The sequence below is a fragment of the Fimicolochytrium jonesii genome (assembly GCF_025526975.1).
Source record: "Fimicolochytrium jonesii strain JEL569 chromosome Unknown EV422scaffold_2, whole genome shotgun sequence".
Lineage (NCBI taxonomy): Eukaryota > Fungi > Chytridiomycota > Chytridiomycetes > Spizellomycetales > Powellomycetaceae > Fimicolochytrium > Fimicolochytrium jonesii.
Window position 1 is genome coordinate 897,299 of NW_026515669.1, and position 20,532 is coordinate 917,830.

General features: G+C 52.9%; 7 protein-coding genes across 7 annotated transcripts; 3 read left to right on the forward strand and 4 right to left on the reverse strand.

The window, feature by feature from the left end:
* Positions 1-827: 827 nt before the first annotated feature.
* EV422DRAFT_144313 (uncharacterized protein) lies at positions 828-1,332 on the reverse strand. The gene has a single exon (XM_053064833.1). It carries the CDS (start codon positions 1,121-1,123, stop codon positions 860-862), a length of 264 nt encoding a protein of 87 aa, XP_052929336.1. The 5' UTR covers positions 1,124-1,332; the 3' UTR covers positions 828-859.
* Positions 1,057-2,814, reverse strand: EV422DRAFT_144045 (uncharacterized protein). The gene is made up of 2 exons (XM_053064832.1): positions 1,825-2,814; positions 1,057-1,756 (listed from the first exon to the last, which is right to left on the reverse strand). Exons 1-2 carry the CDS (start codon positions 2,525-2,527, stop codon positions 1,260-1,262), a joined length of 1,200 nt encoding a protein of 399 aa, XP_052929337.1. The 5' UTR covers positions 2,528-2,814; the 3' UTR covers positions 1,057-1,259.
* Positions 2,353-5,096, forward strand: EV422DRAFT_514508 (Catenin-beta-like protein). The gene is made up of 6 exons (XM_053069244.1): positions 2,353-2,804; positions 2,879-3,136; positions 3,205-3,314; positions 3,374-4,610; positions 4,681-4,753; positions 4,819-5,096. The coding sequence occupies exons 1-6, from the start codon at positions 2,781-2,783 to the stop codon at positions 4,962-4,964; spliced, it is 1,848 nt and encodes a 615-aa protein (XP_052929338.1). The 5' UTR covers positions 2,353-2,780; the 3' UTR covers positions 4,965-5,096.
* EV422DRAFT_514515 (uncharacterized protein) lies at positions 5,097-9,155 on the reverse strand. The gene is made up of 11 exons (XM_053069245.1): positions 8,645-9,155; positions 8,403-8,569; positions 8,217-8,331; positions 8,065-8,140; positions 7,926-7,988; positions 7,613-7,846; positions 7,419-7,538; positions 7,259-7,357; positions 7,025-7,177; positions 6,031-6,954; positions 5,097-5,961 (listed from the first exon to the last, which is right to left on the reverse strand). The coding sequence occupies exons 1-11, from the start codon at positions 8,679-8,681 to the stop codon at positions 5,157-5,159; spliced, it is 2,793 nt and encodes a 930-aa protein (XP_052929339.1). The 5' UTR covers positions 8,682-9,155; the 3' UTR covers positions 5,097-5,156.
* A 2,015-nt stretch (positions 9,156-11,170) lies between these two features.
* On the forward strand, positions 11,171-13,120 carry EV422DRAFT_514525 (uncharacterized protein). Its single transcript, XM_053069246.1, has 4 exons — positions 11,171-11,534; positions 11,686-11,859; positions 11,936-12,909; positions 12,981-13,120. The coding sequence occupies exons 1-4, from the start codon at positions 11,384-11,386 to the stop codon at positions 13,080-13,082; spliced, it is 1,401 nt and encodes a 466-aa protein (XP_052929340.1). The 5' UTR covers positions 11,171-11,383; the 3' UTR covers positions 13,083-13,120.
* Position 13,121: 1 nt separating this feature from the next.
* On the reverse strand, positions 13,122-14,423 carry EV422DRAFT_616908 (uncharacterized protein). Its single transcript, XM_053073983.1, has 2 exons — positions 13,839-14,423; positions 13,122-13,732 (listed from the first exon to the last, which is right to left on the reverse strand). Exons 1-2 carry the CDS (start codon positions 14,163-14,165, stop codon positions 13,379-13,381), a joined length of 681 nt encoding a protein of 226 aa, XP_052929341.1. The 5' UTR covers positions 14,166-14,423; the 3' UTR covers positions 13,122-13,378.
* Positions 14,424-14,637: 214 nt separating this feature from the next.
* Positions 14,638-20,094, forward strand: EV422DRAFT_144559 (Sec63 Brl domain-containing protein). Its single transcript, XM_053064834.1, has 32 exons — positions 14,638-15,068; positions 15,140-15,237; positions 15,302-15,378; positions 15,440-15,719; positions 15,780-15,847; positions 15,918-15,951; positions 16,024-16,062; positions 16,121-16,188; positions 16,250-16,310; positions 16,371-16,434; positions 16,490-16,531; positions 16,593-16,635; positions 16,696-16,916; positions 16,977-17,081; positions 17,144-17,192; positions 17,262-17,436; positions 17,494-17,595; positions 17,658-17,803; positions 17,853-17,947; positions 18,005-18,085; positions 18,144-18,166; positions 18,225-18,311; positions 18,366-18,449; positions 18,511-18,602; positions 18,668-18,762; positions 18,825-18,882; positions 18,948-19,047; positions 19,105-19,165; positions 19,223-19,466; positions 19,530-19,580; positions 19,643-19,800; positions 19,862-20,094. Exons 1-32 carry the CDS (start codon positions 14,695-14,697, stop codon positions 19,962-19,964), a joined length of 3,378 nt encoding a protein of 1,125 aa, XP_052929342.1. The 5' UTR covers positions 14,638-14,694; the 3' UTR covers positions 19,965-20,094.
* The last annotated feature ends 438 nt before the right edge of the window (positions 20,095-20,532 follow it).

The following is a 20,532-nucleotide window of genomic DNA, read 5'->3' on the forward strand; positions in this document are numbered from 1 at the left end:
ACGCTGAGTCGGTTCCTCCACGACTAGTATCCCGGAGGAAGTCGTGGGATCCACCTCCCCGCGTGGATCTTCATCCGGTACCCTAATCGACTATCGGCCCGCGGGAATCCACGGCTTGGTACCACGTAGGTGGATGCTGGATGTACCGTGGTGCCGGCAATTGGAGCCGGTCGTCCATAGGCAGATACCTCGGGTATCTATTCTCCGAGTATAACTGGGTCCTCGCCGGCAGTGATATCCGGCCGCCCGGTCCCGGCTAGCCGCCGGGTCCCACGCCATGGTCACCCCGACCAATGGTGACGCCTATGGTGTCCCCGTGGTATGGAGGTCCGGGGCCGGTACGTGCTGCGCCTACCCACCGGTCGGCGACCTGTCCCCGCGTGGGATCGGTGTCATAGGTACCCGTGGGACCCGGTGACGGCTCGTGGGATCGTAGACCCACCCAGACGACGATACCGGACCACGTCCATCGGGTCCGGTCGGGAATCGGGCGGCCTCCGATCCAGGTTCCCTACGGATCGCAGGGAATATTACCTGAGGTCCAAGGACGACAGGAACGGTAGGGTGGCCGACTGGCTGCCCTACTCGTGCCTCTCCAGTCTTCACACACGCAAGCGTGATTCCGAGGCACTTACAAGTAAGTACCGGACTGGTAAAACAATTAGTAAAACAATTAGTAACTGGTAACATGAAAAGACGGTGATTATTGCGCACCAGATTGCGGGTGGCAGCAAATGTTTGCCCACAATAAGAATTTCTGCCAAAACAGGCTTCTTGGGCCGAAAAGAGGGCTAATGGAAACCCTCTATTGGGCTGGGCTGTCCGGCACGCTCACTTGGAGTATCAGCGTGTGATGACGTTAGAGGGAGCGAGGGTGGGGGTGATGTGAGAAGGTTGGTCCGAATTCGTGGGGTGAGCAAACGACGTCGTAGGTGGAGCTGGACGGGAGAGAGAAGGGACATCTGGGCTTGGGATGTCGTGCTAGGGGGAGTAAGTGTGCTGCTGCCGGCTGTTGCGATGTGTCGTTAGTGGGAAAGAAAAAGTGTAAAGAATCTACTAACAGATTCACGGGTAGGGGGGCGGCGAACGGAACAAGACAGGGAAACGGACCCCATGGACTCATCTGCCATTCGTACAGCTGTACATTCCATCCCAAGTGTTACTGTACATCCCACAAAAACAAAAGCGTATATGACAAAGGGCTCCCCCTAAAAGACTTGCAAAACATCCCACATCCCATCCCCATCCTACCCACCACCCTAAAACCCATACTTTGCCCTCGTAGCCGCCTTTGTAACCCTTTTCTGCGCCGCCGCCTCCGCAAGCGCATCCTGCCTCGCCCTTGCATCCACCGCGAGGGCCATGATGGTATGTTTGCGTTTCCCCGCCTTACTCACACCACCTCCGTGACCAACTGCTGTGGAGGACCGTTTGGAGGTGTCGGGGGTCCAGTGGGTGTCGATGAGGGAGGATTGGGTTATTTCTGTGATGTTGATTTCGTGGGAGGAGGTGGAGGGGGTTGAGAGGGCGCGGAGGGCGTCGTGGGGGAGGTTGGAGGGGAGGTTTGGGAATGGGTGGGGGCCGGAGGGGTATGTTTCTGGCGGGTAGGATTCTACCCCGTATACTTCCGGGGTGTAAGCATATTGAGCGGAGGCGGAGTAGGCGTATTGGGCGGATGCGGAGGGGGTGGTGTATGTGTAGTCTGCTGATGCGGATGCCGTTGGTTCGTCTTCTGTGTAGGTTGGTGTTGGGTTTGCTGTTCGGAGGGATGTGTGAGTGAGTTTGAGGGTCAGCGAGGGGATTGGAGGGGAGAATGTTACGTACATAGTGTGAAGAACTCGTCCGCGCCGATTTCATCCTCGTCATCGACTGGATCGTTGCTTGGAGGCAGCGGTTTGTTTATCGTCCCACTTCCACCAGTTGCACCCATGGGCTTGCTCTTATTCTTCTTCGAAAGGGTATATGGTACCATGGGTGTTGATGCGAGGGGAGCCGTGCGTGGTACTCCTGACGCTGACGCTGACGCCGCCCCTGTTTCGGGTGGAATCCCAACATCACCTCCTCCGGCACTCTTCTTTGGCGGCGGTAATCTACTGAAGAGATCTGATACAGCTGACGACGCGGGCTTTCCCTCTCCCACTCCCTTCCCTCCCTTCGTGTCGTCATCCTCATCCTCGTCATCCCCAACACGAGGCAGGTCAACATAAATCTTCACCCTCTTCCCTCGTTTCGCGTCGCGGTCTGCAGAGTCGGCGTTTGGTCGTTTTGGTGGGTTGGTGGTGGAGGAGGAGGACGCTGAGCGGGGCGGCGGGAGAGCTGCGAATAGGTTTTTGGATGGTTGTGGTGGAAGTGCGTTCGTTTGGCGTGAGGATGGAGGAGGGAGGTTTGCGAAGAGGGAGGCTGGTGGTGGTTTGGACGAGGATGGTTGCTGTTGTTGTTGTGGTAACTCAGGAGTGGGGATATTGTTTGGTTCCGAGTCTGCGTCTGAGTCGGATGAGGAGCCGTAGTCTAGCGGGACGAGGGACATTGTGAGCGAGGGAGGGGGGAAGGTATGTACTAGATCTAGAGTGTAATAGCACACGGGTGTTATTCCAGACCAGTGCTATTCCAACCTGGAATCACCCTGCTGCATAATGCGACAAACGCGCTTCCAATCAAGTTGACCAGGTTTTGGAAGGTCGGATGCGAAGTCCTGACAGATCCTGCAGAGCCACGATATATACGCTGTAGTATAGACTGCTTATAGGAGTAGTTATCTTCATTGCGATCATCCACGCAATATGAACGTAGACTCCATTTTCAAGGTTGACTAAGGGCTAACCATGTTGCCATGAGTGAAACGGTTTGCTGACTTCCGCTTTTTTTGGATGGGAACTAGGTCCCGGCACCGCCTACAAACTTCACGAAGAAGCGCAAGCTGCCGTCAACCCCAGACGTGTCCTCACTCAAAAAGTTCAAACCCGATAATGATGAGGAGGACTACCGGGCGGGTTGGGGACCGGGGAAACTCAACACACCGTCTACCGGCCCCGAAAATGGCGCCGCGCCTGAGGACGACGAAGACGTGAGGTTCTATGGCGAAGGGCTGGACGCTGAACAGAAGAAGATCTGGGATATAGTCGACGCCGGTGAAGAGGTGACTTTCGCTTCCTGTCCTTATGAGCTAGCGTTTCGGGAAGTGCTGACATTCGTCTGAACCCGAAGCTTCCGGAAACGATTGATGTGCCGCAACTGAAGCGAATGGTACTGAAGCTCGAGAAGATCGTAAACAAGAACCAGGAGTTCCGAATGAAATATGCAAATGACCCGATTAAGTGTGTTTTGGCTAAACCTTGATTCTCTCCTTGTTCACTTCATTGATCGGTCCAATCAGGTTCATAGAATCCGAAGCAGATCTTGACGAGGAACTGAAAAACATGCAAGCCGCTAGTGCATCCCCGGAAATCTACTCAACTCTAGTCGACCTTGGAACCCACGCTACGGTTTTGAGCTTGCTATCGCACGAGAACACGGACATCTCGATTGCAGCGGTGGAGCTTTTAAACGAGTTGACAGATGAAGATCTCGTTGCAGAAGCGTCAGAAGAAGCTGAGGAGGGGATGAAAGTGTTGGTCAAAGGTCTCATTGATAATGATGCCTTATCGCTGCTGGTACACAACCTACAGCGTTTAAATGAAGAGCAAACGGAAGATAAGCAAGGCGTTTTCAACACGTTGTCCGTGATCGAGAACTTCATCGCCGTGGACCCCGCCTTGTCAGAAAAGGTCGTTGCCGAGACAACGTTGCTGAATTACATTCTTCAGCGAATCCGCACGAAAGTATTCGACTCCAACCGGCAGTATGCCACCGAACTTTTGGCCATTCTTTTACAAAGATCACGAGCCAACCGCTTGAAGCTGGGAGAATTAGGCGGCGTAGACGTTCTTTTGCAAGTTCTTTCTGCTTACAAAAGAAAGGACCCAAAAGATCCGGACGAGATAGAACTCCTGGAGAATGTATTCGACGCATTATGCGCGGTGCTGGCCGAACCCGAAGGGAAGGAGCATTTCCTCGAAGGCGAGGGAATGGAGCTGATGCTGTTGATGGTCAAAGAGAAGAAACTGGCACGCATGCGTGCTTTCAAAGTTTTGTCTCATGCCATGCTTGGGGCCGATGGAGCGAAGTGTTGCGCCCATTTCGTTGAGATTTTCGGACTGCGGACGTTATTCCCAGCGTTAATGCGCAAAGGTGTCAAGCAGTACAAGAAGACCTACAAAGCCTTCTCGGAAACGGAAGAAGACGAATACTTGGTGACCATCATGGCGTCGCTATTGAAGAACTTGACACAACTCGATCTGCGTGAACGCTTTATCCTCAAGTTTGTGGGATCGGATATTGAGAAAGTTGATCGGCTCATGGATATGCATTTGCAATACTACGCCAGAGTTGCGGCGGCCGATGCCACCATTGCGGAGAGGCAACGATCCCGCGAGGATGAGGACCTGGACGAAGATGAATTGGAGGCGGCGAAGGAAGAGGATTTCCTAGACAAGTTGACGGCCGGCTTCTTTACACTTCAGCTGTTGGACTTCGTTATTGCTTTTGTTTGTTTCGAAGATGCTTCCGGCGAGGTATGTGTCTAACCACTTCTCTACCAGTTCAAACCACACGCCTCCATGTGCTGAATCCATTCGATTGCAGGTGCGGAAAAAGGTAACATCGCGTCTGGAAGGCGCTGGGCAATCCATCGAAACAATAAAGAGCGTACTCAAAGGTGCGTCGCTGTCACTTGTTGTCGGCTGTGCTCACACTTACTCATCAGTCTTCCTCTGTCAACAGAATATGCCAACAACGTGGGAGAGTCGTCATCACCGAAACCGGCAGAGCCGTCCTCTACTGAGTCCGCTGCTGATGCAACGGAATCGTCAGATGCATACGCTCAGCGGGAGCGTGCCATGATAATAGGGGTCATGGAAGCATTATAGTCCATAGAAACTCCATCGCAGTAGCATGATCTGAATGGCTTACGGTCACACACTTTCAAACTTTATTTCAAAATCGAACTGAATATCGTCAACCACACTTGTGGCGAAGAAAAAATCAAAACAAAAACAAGAACATGCTCTCCATAATCCGTCAACTTCATACAATCCTTTCCAAGTCACGATATGTTTTCCTTAGACGCACTTCTTGACAGCGACTTCCTTGCACCTGTTCTTGCCCGAACCAGAGCAGCGAGTCTCACAAGAGACTCCCGGAGCGACCAGAACGATCGAGTCGGCAACAGTATTACGCCACTGGCTGGCCAAGTCGGAGTTTTTCTGGCTCGCCTTGTATCCGTAGGGGCAAGCGCACACGTTCTTCTTGTTCACACGCACGCAAGCAGCCGTGTCATCACAGGCAGCAACGTTGCCGTCGGGTTGGCAGGTGGGGCATTGGAGGGCGAGAGGGGTGGGGCTCACGAGAGGCGAAGAGGTTCTGCTGGCGGGAGTGACCGCGCGAGTCGACGTTGCGGGCTTGGATGTAGCGGGCTTGGCCGTGGCGGGCTTCGATGTAGCGGGCTTAGACGTGGCGGGCTTGGATGTACCCTGCGGAGCAGTAGCCTCAGTGGTCGCCGCAGGGCGCGTGGCGACGACGGTCGAGGTGGCTTGGATAGTTGCAGGCTTGGTCAAAGCGAACGTGGAGCTTCCAATGATAACCGAGGATGCGGCAGGTTCAGCTGGAGCCTCACTAGTGGCCTCGACGGCATTGGTGCTTTGTGCTGGCTCAACTACGACGGCCTCGGTGGTGGTTTCGGGAGCAGCGGCCGCAGTGGTCTCTCCAGCGGAAGCCGCCTCGGATGTCTCCCCGGGTACCGCAACGGAGCCAACGGTAGCGGGACCGGGGCGAACGATGGTGGTCTGCGGAACGGGGTTAATGATTACAGCTTCGGTGGTAACCTCAGCTTCAGGGATGCTGGTCGCTTCGGCAGCGGGGGGAAGACTAAGGGGACAGAAATGCGTTTGTCAAGAAGAGTCATAATGTGACCGGTTTTCGGCAAGATGGACTTACTACGTTGCAGTCAAAGGAATTTCCGCTCCGTTTGTAAGAACCGCGTCCGTGGGAATGATCTGAAGAGTGGTTCCTTCCTCGGCAGCAGCGGTCGTAGGCTCAGGTTGCTCGATAACGACAACGGTAGTTGCGACAGCCACAGGCTCCGTTTCTTCAGGAGAGGAGCCTTCGGTGGTGGAAGCAAAGACGGGGTTGACGATGATCTCGGTGGTCGTCCCAGGAGCCGGAATCACCTCGGTTGTCTGAGCTGGTACTTCCTCGTTCACCACTGTGGTCTCTTCAGATGCAGGAGCTGAGAGAGTCGCGGGAATAGGTCCGATGGTGGCGATCGGGAAGGCGGCAGGTGCAGTAGTGTCTTCAGAAGCGACCTCTTCAGTGGTAGTAGGTGCAGGCTCAACGATGACGATGACTGTAGCGGAGGCAGCAGGTTCGTCGCCGCCGGCAGCAGCGGTGGTTGCGGGTGCAGGTTCGAGGAGCGTCAAGGTGATGGCACCAGGGATCTGAACGATAGATGTGCCTACAGCAGGTGAACCCTGTTCTCCGGCGGTCGAGGTAGAAGGAGCATCCACGATGACGAGAGTCGTCTCCACAGCGGGTGGAGCGCCGTCGGTGGCGGTGACAGTGTTGTAAAAGACGATCGTGGTGTCCTGATCGACCGGGATGGTTGCAGAAATCTCAGGAATATAAACGCCATTGGTTGCAGCGGGCTCAATGAAGGTAAGCGTGGTGGCACCGGGTTGAGACGGCACTTCGGGGGCGGATGTCTCCTCGGCAGCGGCCGTATTTTCAGCGGTGAAGAGCGGGAGGGTGAAGACAGGCACTTCGGCGGAAGCGGTGGGCTCGCTGGTGAAAGGCTCTACGGGGATAGTAAACACAGGCTCTTCGGCGGCAGCCGTTGAAGCCGCGGCAATGATGCTCGAAGCACTTGTGAGGGAAATGTTCGGTTAACTACGAATGCATACATACTTCCGTCGAACGAGCGACGATAACTTACACCTGAGCCGCGTCAGAAATAGCTTCAGTGAAAGCAGCTGCCGCGCTGGAGGCGACCTCAGTGAATTCAGCAGCGGCGGACGACTCGATAGCAGCAGCCTGAGTTTCAGCAGCGGCAACGATGCTGGTTGCCTCAGCAAAGGCGCTCGATTCACTGGTAGTGAAAGTGTTTACTTAAGTTGACTGCGACACCTGGTAGAAAGAAGCGGTCAGACAGCGATGCAGAGTCACGTACATGGCAGCGGCAGCGGAGACTGCCTCAGTGAATGCAGCAGCCGCAGTGGAAGCGACCGCAGCTTCGTCGGTAACCGCGGCGGCCGCGATGCTTGAAGCACTATTTATGGAAGATGTGTGAGTTGAATGAAGTGCTAGCAGCGCCTTTGCGTCTGACTTACGCTGCAGCAGCACTGGAGACTGCTTCGGTGTAGGCAGCGGCGGCGGATGATTCGATGGCAGCAACTTGAGTGGCGGCCGCAGCAACATCGCTGGTGGCTGCCGCAAGAGCGCTCGCTTCACTGGTGACAAACAATGATTTCAGCGTCTGTGCATATAGTATCAGCAAAGCTGCGTCCAGATACATGAGACTCACATGGCAGCTGCGGTGGAAACGGCCTCGGTGTAAATGGCAGCCGCGCTCGCGACTACCTCGGTGTACTGTGCGGCCGCTGTAGATTCAGCAGCTGCAATCTCGGTAGAAGCGGCTGCGGCAATCTCGGTGAGAGCAGCAGCAATTGCGGACGACACTTCAGCATCTGCAGTGGACAATGCAGCAGCAGCAGCCGAAGACGCAGCGGCAGCAATGGATTGCGTTTCCAGTACAGCACTGTCAAAAACCCCACATAACGGGCACGCGAATAAGGCACATGCTAAATCAAAACAAGGATAAGCTTCACGCAACTTACGCGTTTGTGGTAGCAGCGACTCCGCCAGCTGGTGCAGCCGTGGGTGCGGCAGGAGACGTGGAGCTAAGCGAAAGAAGTGGAGTACAATGAGTTGGTTCATTTGAAGACACTCAAGAAAGGTGGCGCAACTTTGACTCACGAGGCCACTGGCGTGCTAGAGCTGGAGGTGGATGCCTCCCTCTTACACACATTGAGTGTGTTGACATGGACCTCAGCTAAAGGCCAGCAGGAAGTCGATCAGCTATGTTGAAGATGATAAAGAGTGACCGTCGTAAAGAGTGGGATACGTACAACAGCGCCTCGAGCTACAGACAGTGTTGCAAACAGTGCCGGGTGATACGTACACACGGCTGCTGCCACGGCTGACTCGCCAGTGGGTGGCAGTGTTGCCGTTGCGAGCACTAGCCTACATCATATTCACGATGTGTGAGGATGTGGACAGATGGAGCATATAATGTTTGGTCGTCGCCCACATACCTTGAATCCATCTCTGCAGGCACAGAAGCCTTTCTCGCCAAGGCTCCTGACACCGGGAGAGATGCAGGTTGTAGTCGCATCACATCGGTTCAAGCCCGAAGCGGGGTCGCAGTCGGGGCAAGTAGCCTGACGGGGCGTCAAGGCAGGGGCGGCCAACACCGATTGAACTGCACATGCACAGGAGTATAGACAGATGAGACCTCAGCCTTGAAGCTCCGTGTACTCTGCATTTCAGAACTCACCAGTGCAGACGGCTACAAGCAGAGAAAAGAACTTCATGATGCTACCAGCGATGCGAATTTGCGGCTACTTAGATTCTGAATACTAGGTATGAACAGATTTCAAGTGAACTTTTCGATCAACGATAAGTCACCGTGAGCCAAAATGTGTTAGGGAACCAGAAACAGTGAGGGGGGGATGGGACGAGCCTCCCGTTTTATATGCGCCCTCTCATACACTCATTTCAAAAGCTTGCACTGGTTCGGGGCTCGAGGGTAGCATTCATTGAGGCGCGGGATGCGCAAAAGTGAAGTATGCTTCGTTCGAGCTGTCAACTTTATATCAACTCTTCCTTGGCCCTCTGATGGCGGAGTTGGAACTTGATGGCTTATGTAATCAGCTTTCGGGCATTTCGACAGGCGAATTAACGTCATTGGTGCTTTCTCTCTATACTCGAACGTCGTGCATTTGTGACGAGGTGCTTATTCGGGACAATCGTTCGATCGAAAATGTCTGGCCGGTGCATTCGCCGCTTTTTTTTGGCGAAGCGGAGTTGCTTCTATTGGTGCAGGATGAAAGCAAGGGATGGTTGAGAGGCGTTAGATGTCCTGCCGCTCTCAGCTCACAACCACGCACTCGGTTGTTTGCCCGTTACAATGAGCCCGGAAGGAACAGCTCAGCAGGGCTCCTTAGTAGAATGCACATACACATTCTTCCGAAGGAGGAACAATATAATCTACCACGTCAGGCCTTACTGTAAACCCCCACGTTCAGAGCGACTTGATGAAGGGGGCGAGGCATTGGTGGAATTTTTTGCAGTCAGAATAAATTGTACCCCTGACATACAGACATACAGGGACAGGTTCGGAAGTCCGTCCCGGCAGGCTCGTCTTTGGATCGTGACAGCATGTGACGTCCAAAAATGAAATCCTCGTTGTTCATCACACATCGATGCAGGTATTACTGATACCTAATCGCTTCGAAGGCCCGCGAAGATAAAGCAAAGGTAAGCCTACCTACACTACATCATGCCACTAGATGCGTGATGTTTCCAAAATATCCACAACCTACATGCCCCCAAACAAAGGCGTAAATACAGGTGGGAGACTACTCTAAGGCAAGACCATTGCTATGCAAATTGTCCAAGCCGGAGGTTGACAGGTGAGCGAGTGGAGGTAAGGACCCAAGTCTTGTGGACATCCTGTTGAGCTACGCCATCGACAGAGCTACGGCTTAATCTTAAAGTTCAGCACGTACCGAAAGTCGATGAGAACGGGGCCCCCAACAATTTGCATTGAAGAAATCTCGATGCATGCACTGCAGTGAATGATGCCAGATCATTCATTGTCCGAACGACTGCGAGTTATGTACCTGCACGTCTAGAACGTTTTTTCGATTCCTGAGTACTTGCAGGGCTAGCTTTCGCTTCCGCTGATACGCTCACCGACTTGTCAACGTATGGTTTCCGTTTCCGCGGTGTCTCATCATCTTGTGGTGTGGAAGTCGTGCCATTTCCTCCATTTGATGCACCCTTCTCTTGCAGAATCGGTGCTTTGATAGTATCAATCACCTTCGACACCCCATTCGAGAGCTTTGGAGCGATATGATCGGCGTACGTTGCCAGTTTGTGTCGGGGATATCTCATATTCGTCTTGTATTTGTGATTATATCTTTCTACTTCTACGCGATCCGGTACTCGAGCTGGCCACCCAAGCACTCGGTGATACATTACCTTAGGCCTATTGTGCGCGAGATCGGAAGTAGCCAACGGAGGTCAGATCGTACTAGTATAGTCTATTCTGGTTGTTTATAGAAAAAGGGTAAGTTTGTGGGTTGGGCCATGGCCGTGGCCGTCCTCCCCCCCCCCCCCCCCCCACCCCCCGCCTCACCCCCCCCCCCCAGAGGCGTCGCGTCAAACGCGGGAGGGGACGGCCACGGCCCCCGGACGCCATGGACGGCTCGACCTTCGCTAAGACGGTGAACATGGTATGCTCACGGATTCCACATGCGCATGCAGCCTGTTGACATTCCCAGAAAAGACCGCTGATGTATTCAACGCAATGTTCTCTCTACAATGATTTGCCAACTGAACGGAGGCTTGAGAACATCGCACCGTTCGTAAGTGGTCGATTGAGGCGACAGTAGATCGTCAAATTGCGAAGGCTTTTACAGTGTCGGATTCACGTTGGCCAAGTCCCTTTCACCCGCTAGACTGGACGAATCATGCATAAAGGTACCCGTCCCTGGTAAAAGTAGAGGTATGGACGGAATAGATTGACTCTACAACTATCGCTTGGAGGCAGTCTGTGCCTTTTCGGCTCTCATTGAAATTGAAGCCTAAGATGAGTCTGAATGTAAATCTACATGCACTTAGCATCTAATAAGCTCCATGATAGGCCTGAAGGCACGCCTTGAGAAGGATGGCAAGCACCGTTGAACATGCTGTCAGTTGCTGTCAATGAAGACAGGCGAGCGTGTTCTCCAGTCCCTCCGTGGCGAAGCAAGAGCGCCGTAATGGTGATGATGCGCCCAACTTCTCCAACTTGCAACTTCGGCAGTGCCAAGGTTCCAAACTTACGTTGCTCATCGCACATCTGTATCGCACATATATTAGCAGCCTCAGTAGCGCAGGAGACGACGACGTTTATTATAATATCTCGCTATATACCCTCCTGCACCGTCCGACATCTCATAGAGTATCTGTCACCACCGCTCGCCCCGTAATCTGAGCACGGTACACTTATCTGCGAGCGTAAAACACAATGCCACCTCCTCCACCTCCGGCACCTCCACCGCCAGCTGCATCGGCTGCGCCCCCAGCACCAAAGCCCACCGACTTGCTAAAGTCCATAGAGAAGGGAACGAGGCTAAAGAAGGTGCAGACAAATGATCGGAGTTCTCCAATTGTAGATGGTGAGTGCGTTTTTCCAGCAAGCGAATGCGGACCAGGGAGGTCTTAAGAGTGCCATAGCACTCTTAGGTTCATCTATCCGCACAGAGGGCCGTCGCGCCAGGTCGTGATACCATCAACTAACATTTCTTCCTCTCGGGAATTGCGTTATAGCGGGAAAGCCGACAGGTGGCGGTGGTCCTGGCGGCGCAAGATCGCCCCCGATGCCTAGACCTCCAGGTGCCGGCGCCTCAAGTGGTGGAGGTGCAGGTCCACAGTTGGGAGGTCTGTTTGCAGGCGGGATGCCAAAGCTTCGTTCCACCGGTGGCAGAGGCGGAGGGGACTCAGGTGAGATCGCGATAGGGAGGGATTTGGTGGAGACATAGATGTGGAGAAGGAGCTGACCACATATTGTCCAATTTAGCGCCTGAGCCATCCGTTCCGAAACCACCGAAGCCATCCAATGACTTTACAACTGCCATCGGTTCCCATATGCTGAACAAACAAGGACCTCCTCCGACCCCTTCCAGGCCGGGTCTGCCGTCAAAATCAACCTCTCCTCCAAGCATTCCTCGTTCGAGCATCGTTCCACCAACTCCTCCTAGGTCATCAGAACCTCCTCCACTTGCTGCTCGAGGTGTTCCGGCTCCGCCGTCACGTGGAGGCCCACCACCGGTTCCAGACCGCTCGAATCCGCCACCACCAGCTGCCGCGGCCCCTCCGCCGACCCCTTCTCGACCGCCCACTATAGGGAAAAGTGGCCCACCACCTGCGCCTCCAAGGTCAGGACCCTCATCTGCACCTGGCAGCGCAGCTGGATCACTGCGTGGCCCACCTCCAGCCCCACCTTCTCGAGGGTCGGTCAAAGACGCTTTCGAAAAGCCTGCTCCTCCCACGTTCAGCCGTGCAATCCCACCACCCCCAGGAGGATTCGGCGGACTGAAACCCACCGGAGGACTCAATGGAGCTGGGTTTGGCGGCCCAAGACCGTCCGGCTCAACGGGGAATATTGCCTCATTTGATCGAAGGGAAAGCGACCCGTCGCGCTCACAAACAGAAACCATCGGAAGATGGACATTCAGGACAGATCTGCCACCTCCGCGGCAATACGCAGGCGGAGCCTCGGAGGCTAATGCCCTCCCAACTAGATTACCCCCAGCCGCTGGAAGCCCGTCCCTGGGAAGGCGCCCACCTCCTCCACCACCTCCCGCCAGCCGAAGAGGAAGTGCGGTTCGACCTCCACCACCGCCGGTGAGGAGCAGAGAGGGGTCGGTGGGACAGGCTGCCGAAATCACGAAATACGCAGATGACACGCTGCCGAGATTGGAAGCTTCGTTAGAGAGAGCCAAAGCAGACGAGGATTACATGCTCTGCGCCAACTTGAAGAAATACATCACAGTAAGTCCCTTGTTCTGTGCGCGACGCCAGCTGATGCCAATTTGCTCATATTTGACTATCGCGTTTATTAGACTCTCACAGATCTGAAAAAGCGGGCAACGTCCGGAGGTTCGGTCGTGCTGATTCTCGATGAATATCGTACTCTGAAAACCAATCTAGAATCGCTTCTCTGATAATCTTTGAAAGAAATAAACGCGGCGAATGGGTCATATGAATTTTTGATTATGATTATGCATAAATCCACATACACTCATGCAACCCCAGGAGACATGCCGGGTCACTTATCAGACGCCCGGTCAAAGGTTTATGTTTCTTTGCATTTACAAGGCCTTTATCGACAAGATTTACACGTTGGAATGGACATGAGAGCGTAGTGCGGGCTCTCTGAATACAAAGGAAAGGTGGAAGAGCTAGTATGGGCTCTTTGAATACAAAACGCAAGGCTCGTTCGCGGCTCGTTTGGTCGATCCTACAGCAAATCATTCCAGTAAAACGCGACCAACGCGGCGCCGAATGCAATCGCCGCCCGGCCCAGCCCCACATTCGCTGTCCGATGACCACTTGAGGTGTTGGCCGACGGAGGAGGTGTCGCAGACGCATCGGTAGGCGCAGGAAGGTTGGCCGACGTGATAATGGGGACGGTGCTATTGCCGGCCGGAAGCGGTCCCACGGTCGGGGTAGGCGATATCGTCGGAGTTTGCTTGTAGGGCAGGTTCTGGGCCTGGACGGCGGCGATGAAATCCGTTTCGAGTTTGTTGAGGGCGTCGGTCAGGGGTTGCACGCTGTTAGTGGCGTTGGCTGAGGGGAGGAGGTCCATAACCGTCTGCGATTGGATCAAGGGAAAGGTACAGTACAAAAGTAGGTTAGCACTCACATTAAGGGCAACGCATTGAAAGCTCCGTTCATCAAACTGTGCCGTTGTGACATACCTGAATAGCATCATCAAGCTTAGCAGGGTCCACCCACTGGTTTCCCTTGATCAAACCGACCACTCTTGCGAACGGCAACCGAACGTCGCTCGACATAGGCAACCCCGTCGCGTTCCACGCAGCCTCCAAAGCCCTGACGTCCTCGCCGAAGGGAGGGTCGAAGAGACGCGGTTCGTAGGTTGGAGACGCGGTGGAGTTGGACTTGACGGTTTCAACTGGGGCGGCTTTGTCTGTAGGGGTTGCTGGAGCTGCCGTTGCGAGCGATAGGCTGCAGGCTAAGAAGCAGAGGGTGAGGAGGGTACTCGGAAAGAAGCGTTCGAGGCGCATGATGGGATTATTTGAGTTGTTGGACGTAAGTTTGGTGGTAATCTAGGTAAAGAATATGCTCTTCAAAAATGAGAGTATGTAAACCTTTGGAAGTATGGAGTTGGTCGTTGACAAGAGTGTCGGAGCTGGGAGCAACGACCCCGGCCGCTTTTTATACCCGCCCGAAGTCCCGCGCGCGCGCTTTCAGAGCAGCCTCAACCAATGCCAAGGGTGCAAGGCCAAATGTCCGTCATCCATCAACGTAAGCCAACATCTTCCTTCCTTTGGTCGCGAGACCTCCGGGTACGATAAGGGGTTCTAAAAAAACCAAAGCGAATTGTGGAAAGAGGGGTTTCGCGTCCGTCACGTCAGCAAAGCATGCGCGTCTCCAGGGATTTTATGGGTGGCACAGTAACTTCATTTGTTAATTGCGTGTGTTGAGATTTTCCCAGGCTTTTCAGCATGAGGCTTTTTGCTCTTTTTCCCACGCTCGCAACATCCTATCGGAGTACCATTGCACTTTGGAACTCAAGTACCAGCCAAGACAAGAATGTGGCCTCAGTGCACAAAACCTGGGGAAGAGGCCGGGAGGGGCCTGCCTTTGATGCCCCGCTCGACATCCCGACAAGGCGGCTTGTCCAAGCCCTCTTTCTTCAACGCGCCATCTTACAGATCGACTCGGGGTCATGAGCACAGCGACTCCGGAAGTGCCAGCAGCTTCTCTCCGCGATCAAATAGGGATGCGTATCCAACACCCTCCTCGTCGAACCAGATGGTTTTTTCGCCGCCGACGGCCGGTACAGCCCCGACATTCCTAACAACGGCGTCGGAGCGGTCGGTCTTCAACGACTTTAACGCGTTTGGAAGGCCTAAAGTCAAGGCGTCGAAGTTCCTCGATTCCAACTGCAGTCTTTGGGCTTCGGGGTAACGTTTTGGGTCGGCTTTGTTCACGTGTGGATGGGACTCATCTCATATAATTCGTGGGAATTGATCAGAAATGAGCACAACCTGCAACCTCCGATGGCCCCACCGCAAGCTGAGCCGATGGATCTATTTACAGGAGACATTGAGCGTGACATTTTGCTCGATGCAGGTATGACCCTCAAGTTTCCCTCAGGTGAGGATCGATCTGGAAGCTTACTCCGATGTACTTGGAGGCCGATATGGCGACCCTCGGTACTCGGGCTTTGGCTCGTGCATGCCGAGAGATCCTTATTCAGAGCAGATTGCTGAGGTATGAGCCTTTCAGTTTATGCGTTCTGTGAATGTCCTCTCACATGCTACTCTCTCGGCAGGTACCTTACCAACTCACGGAATGGGACTCGGAAGCGCCACCGGAAGAACCAGAGGATCACCACTTCCGGCGCACTCCAAATTTTGGGACTACATCTGAAATGGAGAACCGCTTTATGGCTCCACCAGTGCAGCAGCAATGTGCCTTTCCACTGCTGCCTTCACGACAGGCCCTCAAGGAGTTCGTTCCCAAGACCGTCGTCAAACCTCCCGCCGTTCCCAAGGGCGGCAATGATGGACTGACGGTTAATGGCATCCGCTTGAGGCGTGTTGCTGATCTGCGTATGTATACCTTCCGTCATACGATCAGACCATGTACTCTGTCTTGACTTTGTTACGTAGCGGACAAGTTTCGTAGTCTATTCAAGTTCCCGTACTTCAACGCTGTCCAATCGGAGTGCTACGATAAAGTATTTTTTTTTCCGTGAGAATGCGCGTTTCTGGTCTGAACCCTCAACCCTCACCATCAACCCTCTTCAGGCCTTCTGCACGGACGAAAACCTAGTCGTTAGCGGTAAGATTCGGAATGCATTACCGTACTATAAAACGTAGACACTCATCTTATATTTACTTTCGTCCGACACAGCTCCAACGGGATCTGGAAAAACGTGCATCATGGAGCTCGGTAAGCACCTCAGCGCTCCCAAATCCATTCAAATGACGAAGGCTCACGATCCTTGAAGCTGTACTCCATCTACTGTCACGGCCGGATGGCGAGAACGCGAAGGTGGTCTATATGGCTCCGACGAAGGTAAAAATGGGGCTTGTTTGGCCTTCGTCCATATCCGAGTGATCATCGCATTTTGTCGTAGGCTTTGTGTAGCGAGCGAGTTCGAGATTGGCAGCAAAAGTTTCGAACCCTTGGGATCACGTGTAAGAAAGTTGCATGGTTCATGTGACTCCGCTTCGGCGGTGACTTCAATTCCATCACAGGCAATGAACTTACGGGGGACAGTGACAATCTTCGAACATGCGAGATACAGCAGAGCAATATCATGTAGGGAATGCTCTGTAGTGTCCTCGATAAAAAGGCAGCGACTGATCTTCCGTAGTGTGACAACCCCTGAAAAGTGGGACTCGATGACCCGGAAGTGGTAAGATCCCCGTCAAAAGCACTCACTCGTAGTCCAGCGAACGCTAACAACACATTGATAGGCGCGACTATAAGAACCTGATGAGCCTCCTCCGTCTTATCATGGTGAGGCGAGTTCCGTGGTCGTCTCGTAGAACAGCAGAGGAGCTGAATGGTGGTTTGCAGATCGACGAATGCCACACGTTAAACGAACCTGGCCGCGGAGCAACCTTAGAGGTTGTGGTGAGCCGAATGAAGACTGTCAATGCGGAGCTTCGGCGTCAAGGAGGTCCAAATGGCCAATTGGTGTTGGAGATCCGCTTTCTAGCTGTCTCAGCGACGGTCCCGAACATCATGGACATTGCTGAGTGGTTGAAATCTGCTCATGGCACGCCAGCACAAGTCAGGCGAGTATTGGACATCAGCTTCCCTTGGTTGTTGTGCAGGAATGCTTACTTTCTCTGCAGGGTATTTGGCGAAGAGTTTCGACCCGTGCAGCTTCGGAAAGAGGTTCTGGGCTTCTTTGCAAAGTCAGCCAACTATTTCCAGTTCGAAGCAAGTTTGGATTACAAGTAGGTCTTTTCGCATCTGTGCATTGGCGGGGAGTGACTCAGACTGTGTTTTGCGCCCCTAGATTGATGGAGGTCATCGAGCGATTTTCAGCCAAGAAACCAAGTCTAGTGGTGCGCCCGCAAGCAATGCAGTCGCGATTGTCTTATTCTTCATTCGATTGACCTGTTTTTCTATCCTAGTTCTGTTCCACGCGAAAATCTGTTACCACATGTGCCGAACGACTTGCTAAGGAATGTGTAGAGTTATGCTCCGGATCAAATGGATATGGGCCAATGCACCCATTTGTCAAGACCCGAAACCTATCAGACACTCTGAGGGGAATCAAGAACAGAATCACCGACAGGAAGCTAGCCGGTATGATTGATGGCTTTGAGCTTGGAAGCATGGCGCCAACTCATATTTGGCATGCAGAGCTCGTCGTCCATGGGATTGGTTTTCATCATGGCGGCCTCTCCACGCAAGATCGACAGCTTATCGAGTCCTCCTTCTTGCAAGGGCATATTAGCGTCGTTTGTATGTTACTCATGTTGGGTAAGCACCGGATGATGAGCAATCGCTCACGCAGGAAATTACAGGTGCTACGTCCACCCTAGCGGTCGGGGTCAATCTGCCGGCGCACGTAGTCATCATCAAAGGCACTATGCAGTATGTCAATAACAATTATGTCAAGTACTCCGAGCTGGATCTTTTGCAGATGTTGGGACGTGCTGGACGGCCACAGGTACGGGAAGCTCAATTGGCACATATGATTCCCTGCTGACACTGCGTAGTTTGATGATAGCGGGGTTGCTGTCATCATGACGATGAACAACGAAGTGCCGACGTACCAGGCGATGGTGACAGGGAAACAAGTCATTGAAAGCAGGTTAGCAGTGTCTGAGAATGAGAGTGGATGATTTTGCATTGACAACACCGTTTTCAGCTTGCACGAGAATCTTATCGAGCATCTCAACTCGGAAGTGGTACTCAATGCGATCAAAAGCGTTCAGTCTGCCAAAGAATGGTCAGTGACAACCGTGGCTTTCTTGTCCGTCCCTTTTCGATCTAACATCATCGAACAGGCTTCAATCATCTTTCCTATACGGTATGAGTCGCAATATGTGCATGAACTTCACCGCATCTTTGATCGCCTTTGTGAACAGTGCGAATGCGAAAGAATCCTGCCTACTACAAGTTGAAGAACTGCTCCAACGTCGAGGGGAAACTCTCAGCGGAGAAACGTCTAGAATGTGGGTATGAAACCTGCTCACTTATGTTAATCGCAACTAAAACGTTCCGTATAGCCATATGCCTCAGAGACATCGAGCTGTTGGACAAGCACTCCCTGATCACCTTATCCAGATCGACCCAGCATCTACAGACAACAGGTGCCGTGCACATGATCCCAGATTTCAATATGTTTGGTACCTTAACAATATCGCTTTCCAGAATACGGCCAGGCTATGGCAAAGTACTACATCAAGTACCAGACAGCAGTTACAATTCTCAGCATGAAAGAAAAGGGGACGTTGAAGGATGCAGTAAGTCTATGTGATGCACATTCAATGAGATGTCGACTCCGTCGCTTATAAGGGTTCATCACAAGCTGGAAACACTATGCAAGGCAGAAGAGTTCAGCGACATACGCTTCCGCGGTGATAAAGCGATTTTCAACGCAGTCAACAAGAATCCCGCGATAAGGTACGGTTTCATTGCAAACTTTCAGTTAATCGGTGCTAAACTACATCACCTGTGGGCTACAGGTTTCCAGTCAAAGGCAAGGTTACCACCGGAGACCAGAAAGTCAATCTCTTGATACAGGTATGCTCATGTCGCTTCTTCCCTGACCGTCGTCAAGAACCTCACTAAACCAGTAAGGTCTGCAGTGCAGATTGGCATGCATATCGTTGAGCGACCAGAAAACGTCACATACGCTGAACATGGAACAAGCTGCAATCATAAGTGGGGGAAGCAGAATTGCTCGATGTATGTGACATTGCAGTTTTTTCGGCAATACATGTGCTCATCTCAGTTCTTTAACAGTTATGGTTGATGTCTTCAAGGCCAAAGGGGACGTAGTCTCGCTACGAAGCGCCACGGATCTGTAGGTCGCTCACAGTCTAATCCTAATACCGACTCCATTCTCATCTTGCCCATCCAGATCCCGGTGCTTGGCGGCAAAAACATGGGAGAATTCTCCCCTGCTTTTACAGCAGATCGAGTCGGTTGGACCGGCAATCGCTAGAATGCTTTCAACCGCAGGCATATCCTCATTTGGGCAGTTGGAGAAGACAGATCCCCGACAGATTGAATATGTAAGGAGTTGGCCGAGTTCTCAGACTGATCGCACGTCTCATGCTCTCATCTTCCAGGTGTCGAGTCGGAACCCACCTTTTGGCAACAAGGTACCTGGTTACGACCTTCCCTGAAGTCACTGGGATTGCTTAATTCATCGAACCGTTCGCTAGATCCTTGAAGCGGCCCGGGCCTTACCGAAGCTAAAATTGGAAATCACACAGGTAAGGCTTCCAGTATTCCATGTGCATTTTGAGATTGTCTCATTGCAATCAACCGGGAGTAGTTCAAAGACATGTCGCGGCCCACCGAGATTGAGCTGTACGTGAACGTCAGTCTTCTCAACGCAGAAGTGGTAAAGGTCTACGGAAAGAAGGGACCACTGCAAGTCGCCTTCCTCGCCGCGACGTCCGACGGCAATTTGATAGACCATCGTCGACTCTCGTAAGTAGTGCATCTACTTGCATCGCTGCATTCGATATGCTCTCTCATCAGCGAACAACAGATTGAAGAAAGTGAAAGACGGGGAGTCTTTCCGAGTTCGGGTGCAACTGGATAATGCTAGACAGCGGATTTCGTGCTCTTTGTTGCCTGAAGACTATGGTTGATACATGAATATCCTGAGTATATCGGCGTGATTGCTGATGGTACCTTCCAGTCGGTTTAGATGTGAACAAGGAGATCGTTCCTGACGTGAAAGAGGTGCACTTTCGTAATCTCCGACTGGCGAAATCGAGCGCGGACAGATTTCCACCTCGAGGGAGAGGTCAAGAGAAGGTGGGTTTCTTCATTTGTGCTGTCATCACCGTGTACTCGCCCTAACTGGAGCGGTCATTCGTTCTTCCCAACTTCAGCGCAAACTGCCGGAGTCGAGCAGCTTCCTGACTGACGAAGATGACTTCGGAGATGATTTTGACTTGGACCAGTCCGGCATCTATGAGCTCATGGACAATGCGGCCTCGACCTCGACTGATGTCACTCCCACGTGTGCTCCCGGACTGCAGAAGAAAGTTGCCGGTGCCGTTCCTCGTCCTCTGGATTTTCCGGATAGTGAGGGTAACCAGATGCCAAAGCGTTCACAGATGAGATTGACGGTGCTCAACGTTCGTGGCGTATAGATGAGGACGAGGACAGCATTCCGCCACTTGCCCCCTTGTTCCCTTTCGCCGATGAGGT

What these genes read in the sequence shown, in the direction of transcription:
- EV422DRAFT_514525 (XM_053069246.1), top strand. Translation starts at nt 11,384, where the DNA reads ATGCCACCTCCTCCACCTCCGGCACCTCCACCGCCAGCTGCATCGGCT. An exon ending in GAGTTCTCCAATTGTAGATG is followed by an intron (nt 11,535 to 11,685) that starts GTGAGTGCGTTT and finishes ATTGCGTTATAG; the next exon opens with CGGGAAAGCCGACAGGTGGC. An exon ending in ACTTGAAGAAATACATCACA is followed by an intron (nt 12,910 to 12,980) that starts GTAAGTCCCTTG and finishes CGCGTTTATTAG; the next exon opens with ACTCTCACAGATCTGAAAAA.
- EV422DRAFT_514515 (XM_053069245.1), bottom strand. Translation starts at nt 8,681, where the DNA reads ATGAAGTTCTTTTCTCTGCTTGTAGCCGTCTGCACTG. An exon ending in CTGTAGCTCGAGGCGCTGTT is followed by an intron (nt 8,141 to 8,216) that starts GTACGTATCCCA and finishes GCTGGCCTTTAG; the next exon opens with CTGAGGTCCATGTCAACACA. An exon ending in GTCTCCGCTGCCGCTGCCAT is followed by an intron (nt 7,178 to 7,258) that starts GTACGTGACTCT and finishes TTTCACTACCAG; the next exon opens with TGAATCGAGCGCCTTTGCTG.
- EV422DRAFT_616908 (XM_053073983.1), bottom strand. Translation starts at nt 14,165, where the DNA reads ATGCGCCTCGAACGCTTCTTTCCGAGTACCCTCCTCACCCTCTGCTTC. An exon ending in AGCTTGATGATGCTATTCAG is followed by an intron (nt 13,733 to 13,838) that starts GTATGTCACAAC and finishes ATCCAATCGCAG; the next exon opens with ACGGTTATGGACCTCCTCCC.
- EV422DRAFT_514508 (XM_053069244.1), top strand. Translation starts at nt 2,781, where the DNA reads ATGAACGTAGACTCCATTTTCAAG. An exon ending in TATGCAAATGACCCGATTAA is followed by an intron (nt 3,315 to 3,373) that starts GTGTGTTTTGGC and finishes CGGTCCAATCAG; the next exon opens with GTTCATAGAATCCGAAGCAG. An exon ending in AATAAAGAGCGTACTCAAAG is followed by an intron (nt 4,754 to 4,818) that starts GTGCGTCGCTGT and finishes CTCTGTCAACAG; the next exon opens with AATATGCCAACAACGTGGGA.
- EV422DRAFT_144313 (XM_053064833.1), bottom strand. Translation starts at nt 1,123, where the DNA reads ATGAGTCCATGGGGTCCGTTTCCCTGTCTTGTTCCGTTCGCCGCCCCC.
- EV422DRAFT_144045 (XM_053064832.1), bottom strand. Translation starts at nt 2,527, where the DNA reads ATGTCCCTCGTCCCGCTAGACTACGGCTCCTCATCCGACTCAGACGCA. An exon ending in GGACGAGTTCTTCACACTAT is followed by an intron (nt 1,757 to 1,824) that starts GTACGTAACATT and finishes CCCTCCGAACAG; the next exon opens with CAAACCCAACACCAACCTAC.
- EV422DRAFT_144559 (XM_053064834.1), top strand. Translation starts at nt 14,695, where the DNA reads ATGTGGCCTCAGTGCACAAAACCTGGGGAAGAGGCCGGGAGGGGCCTG. An exon ending in GGCACGCCAGCACAAGTCAG is followed by an intron (nt 16,917 to 16,976) that starts GCGAGTATTGGA and finishes CTTTCTCTGCAG; the next exon opens with GGTATTTGGCGAAGAGTTTC. An exon ending in AGGGGACGTTGAAGGATGCA is followed by an intron (nt 18,603 to 18,667) that starts GTAAGTCTATGT and finishes GTTCATCACAAG; the next exon opens with CTGGAAACACTATGCAAGGC.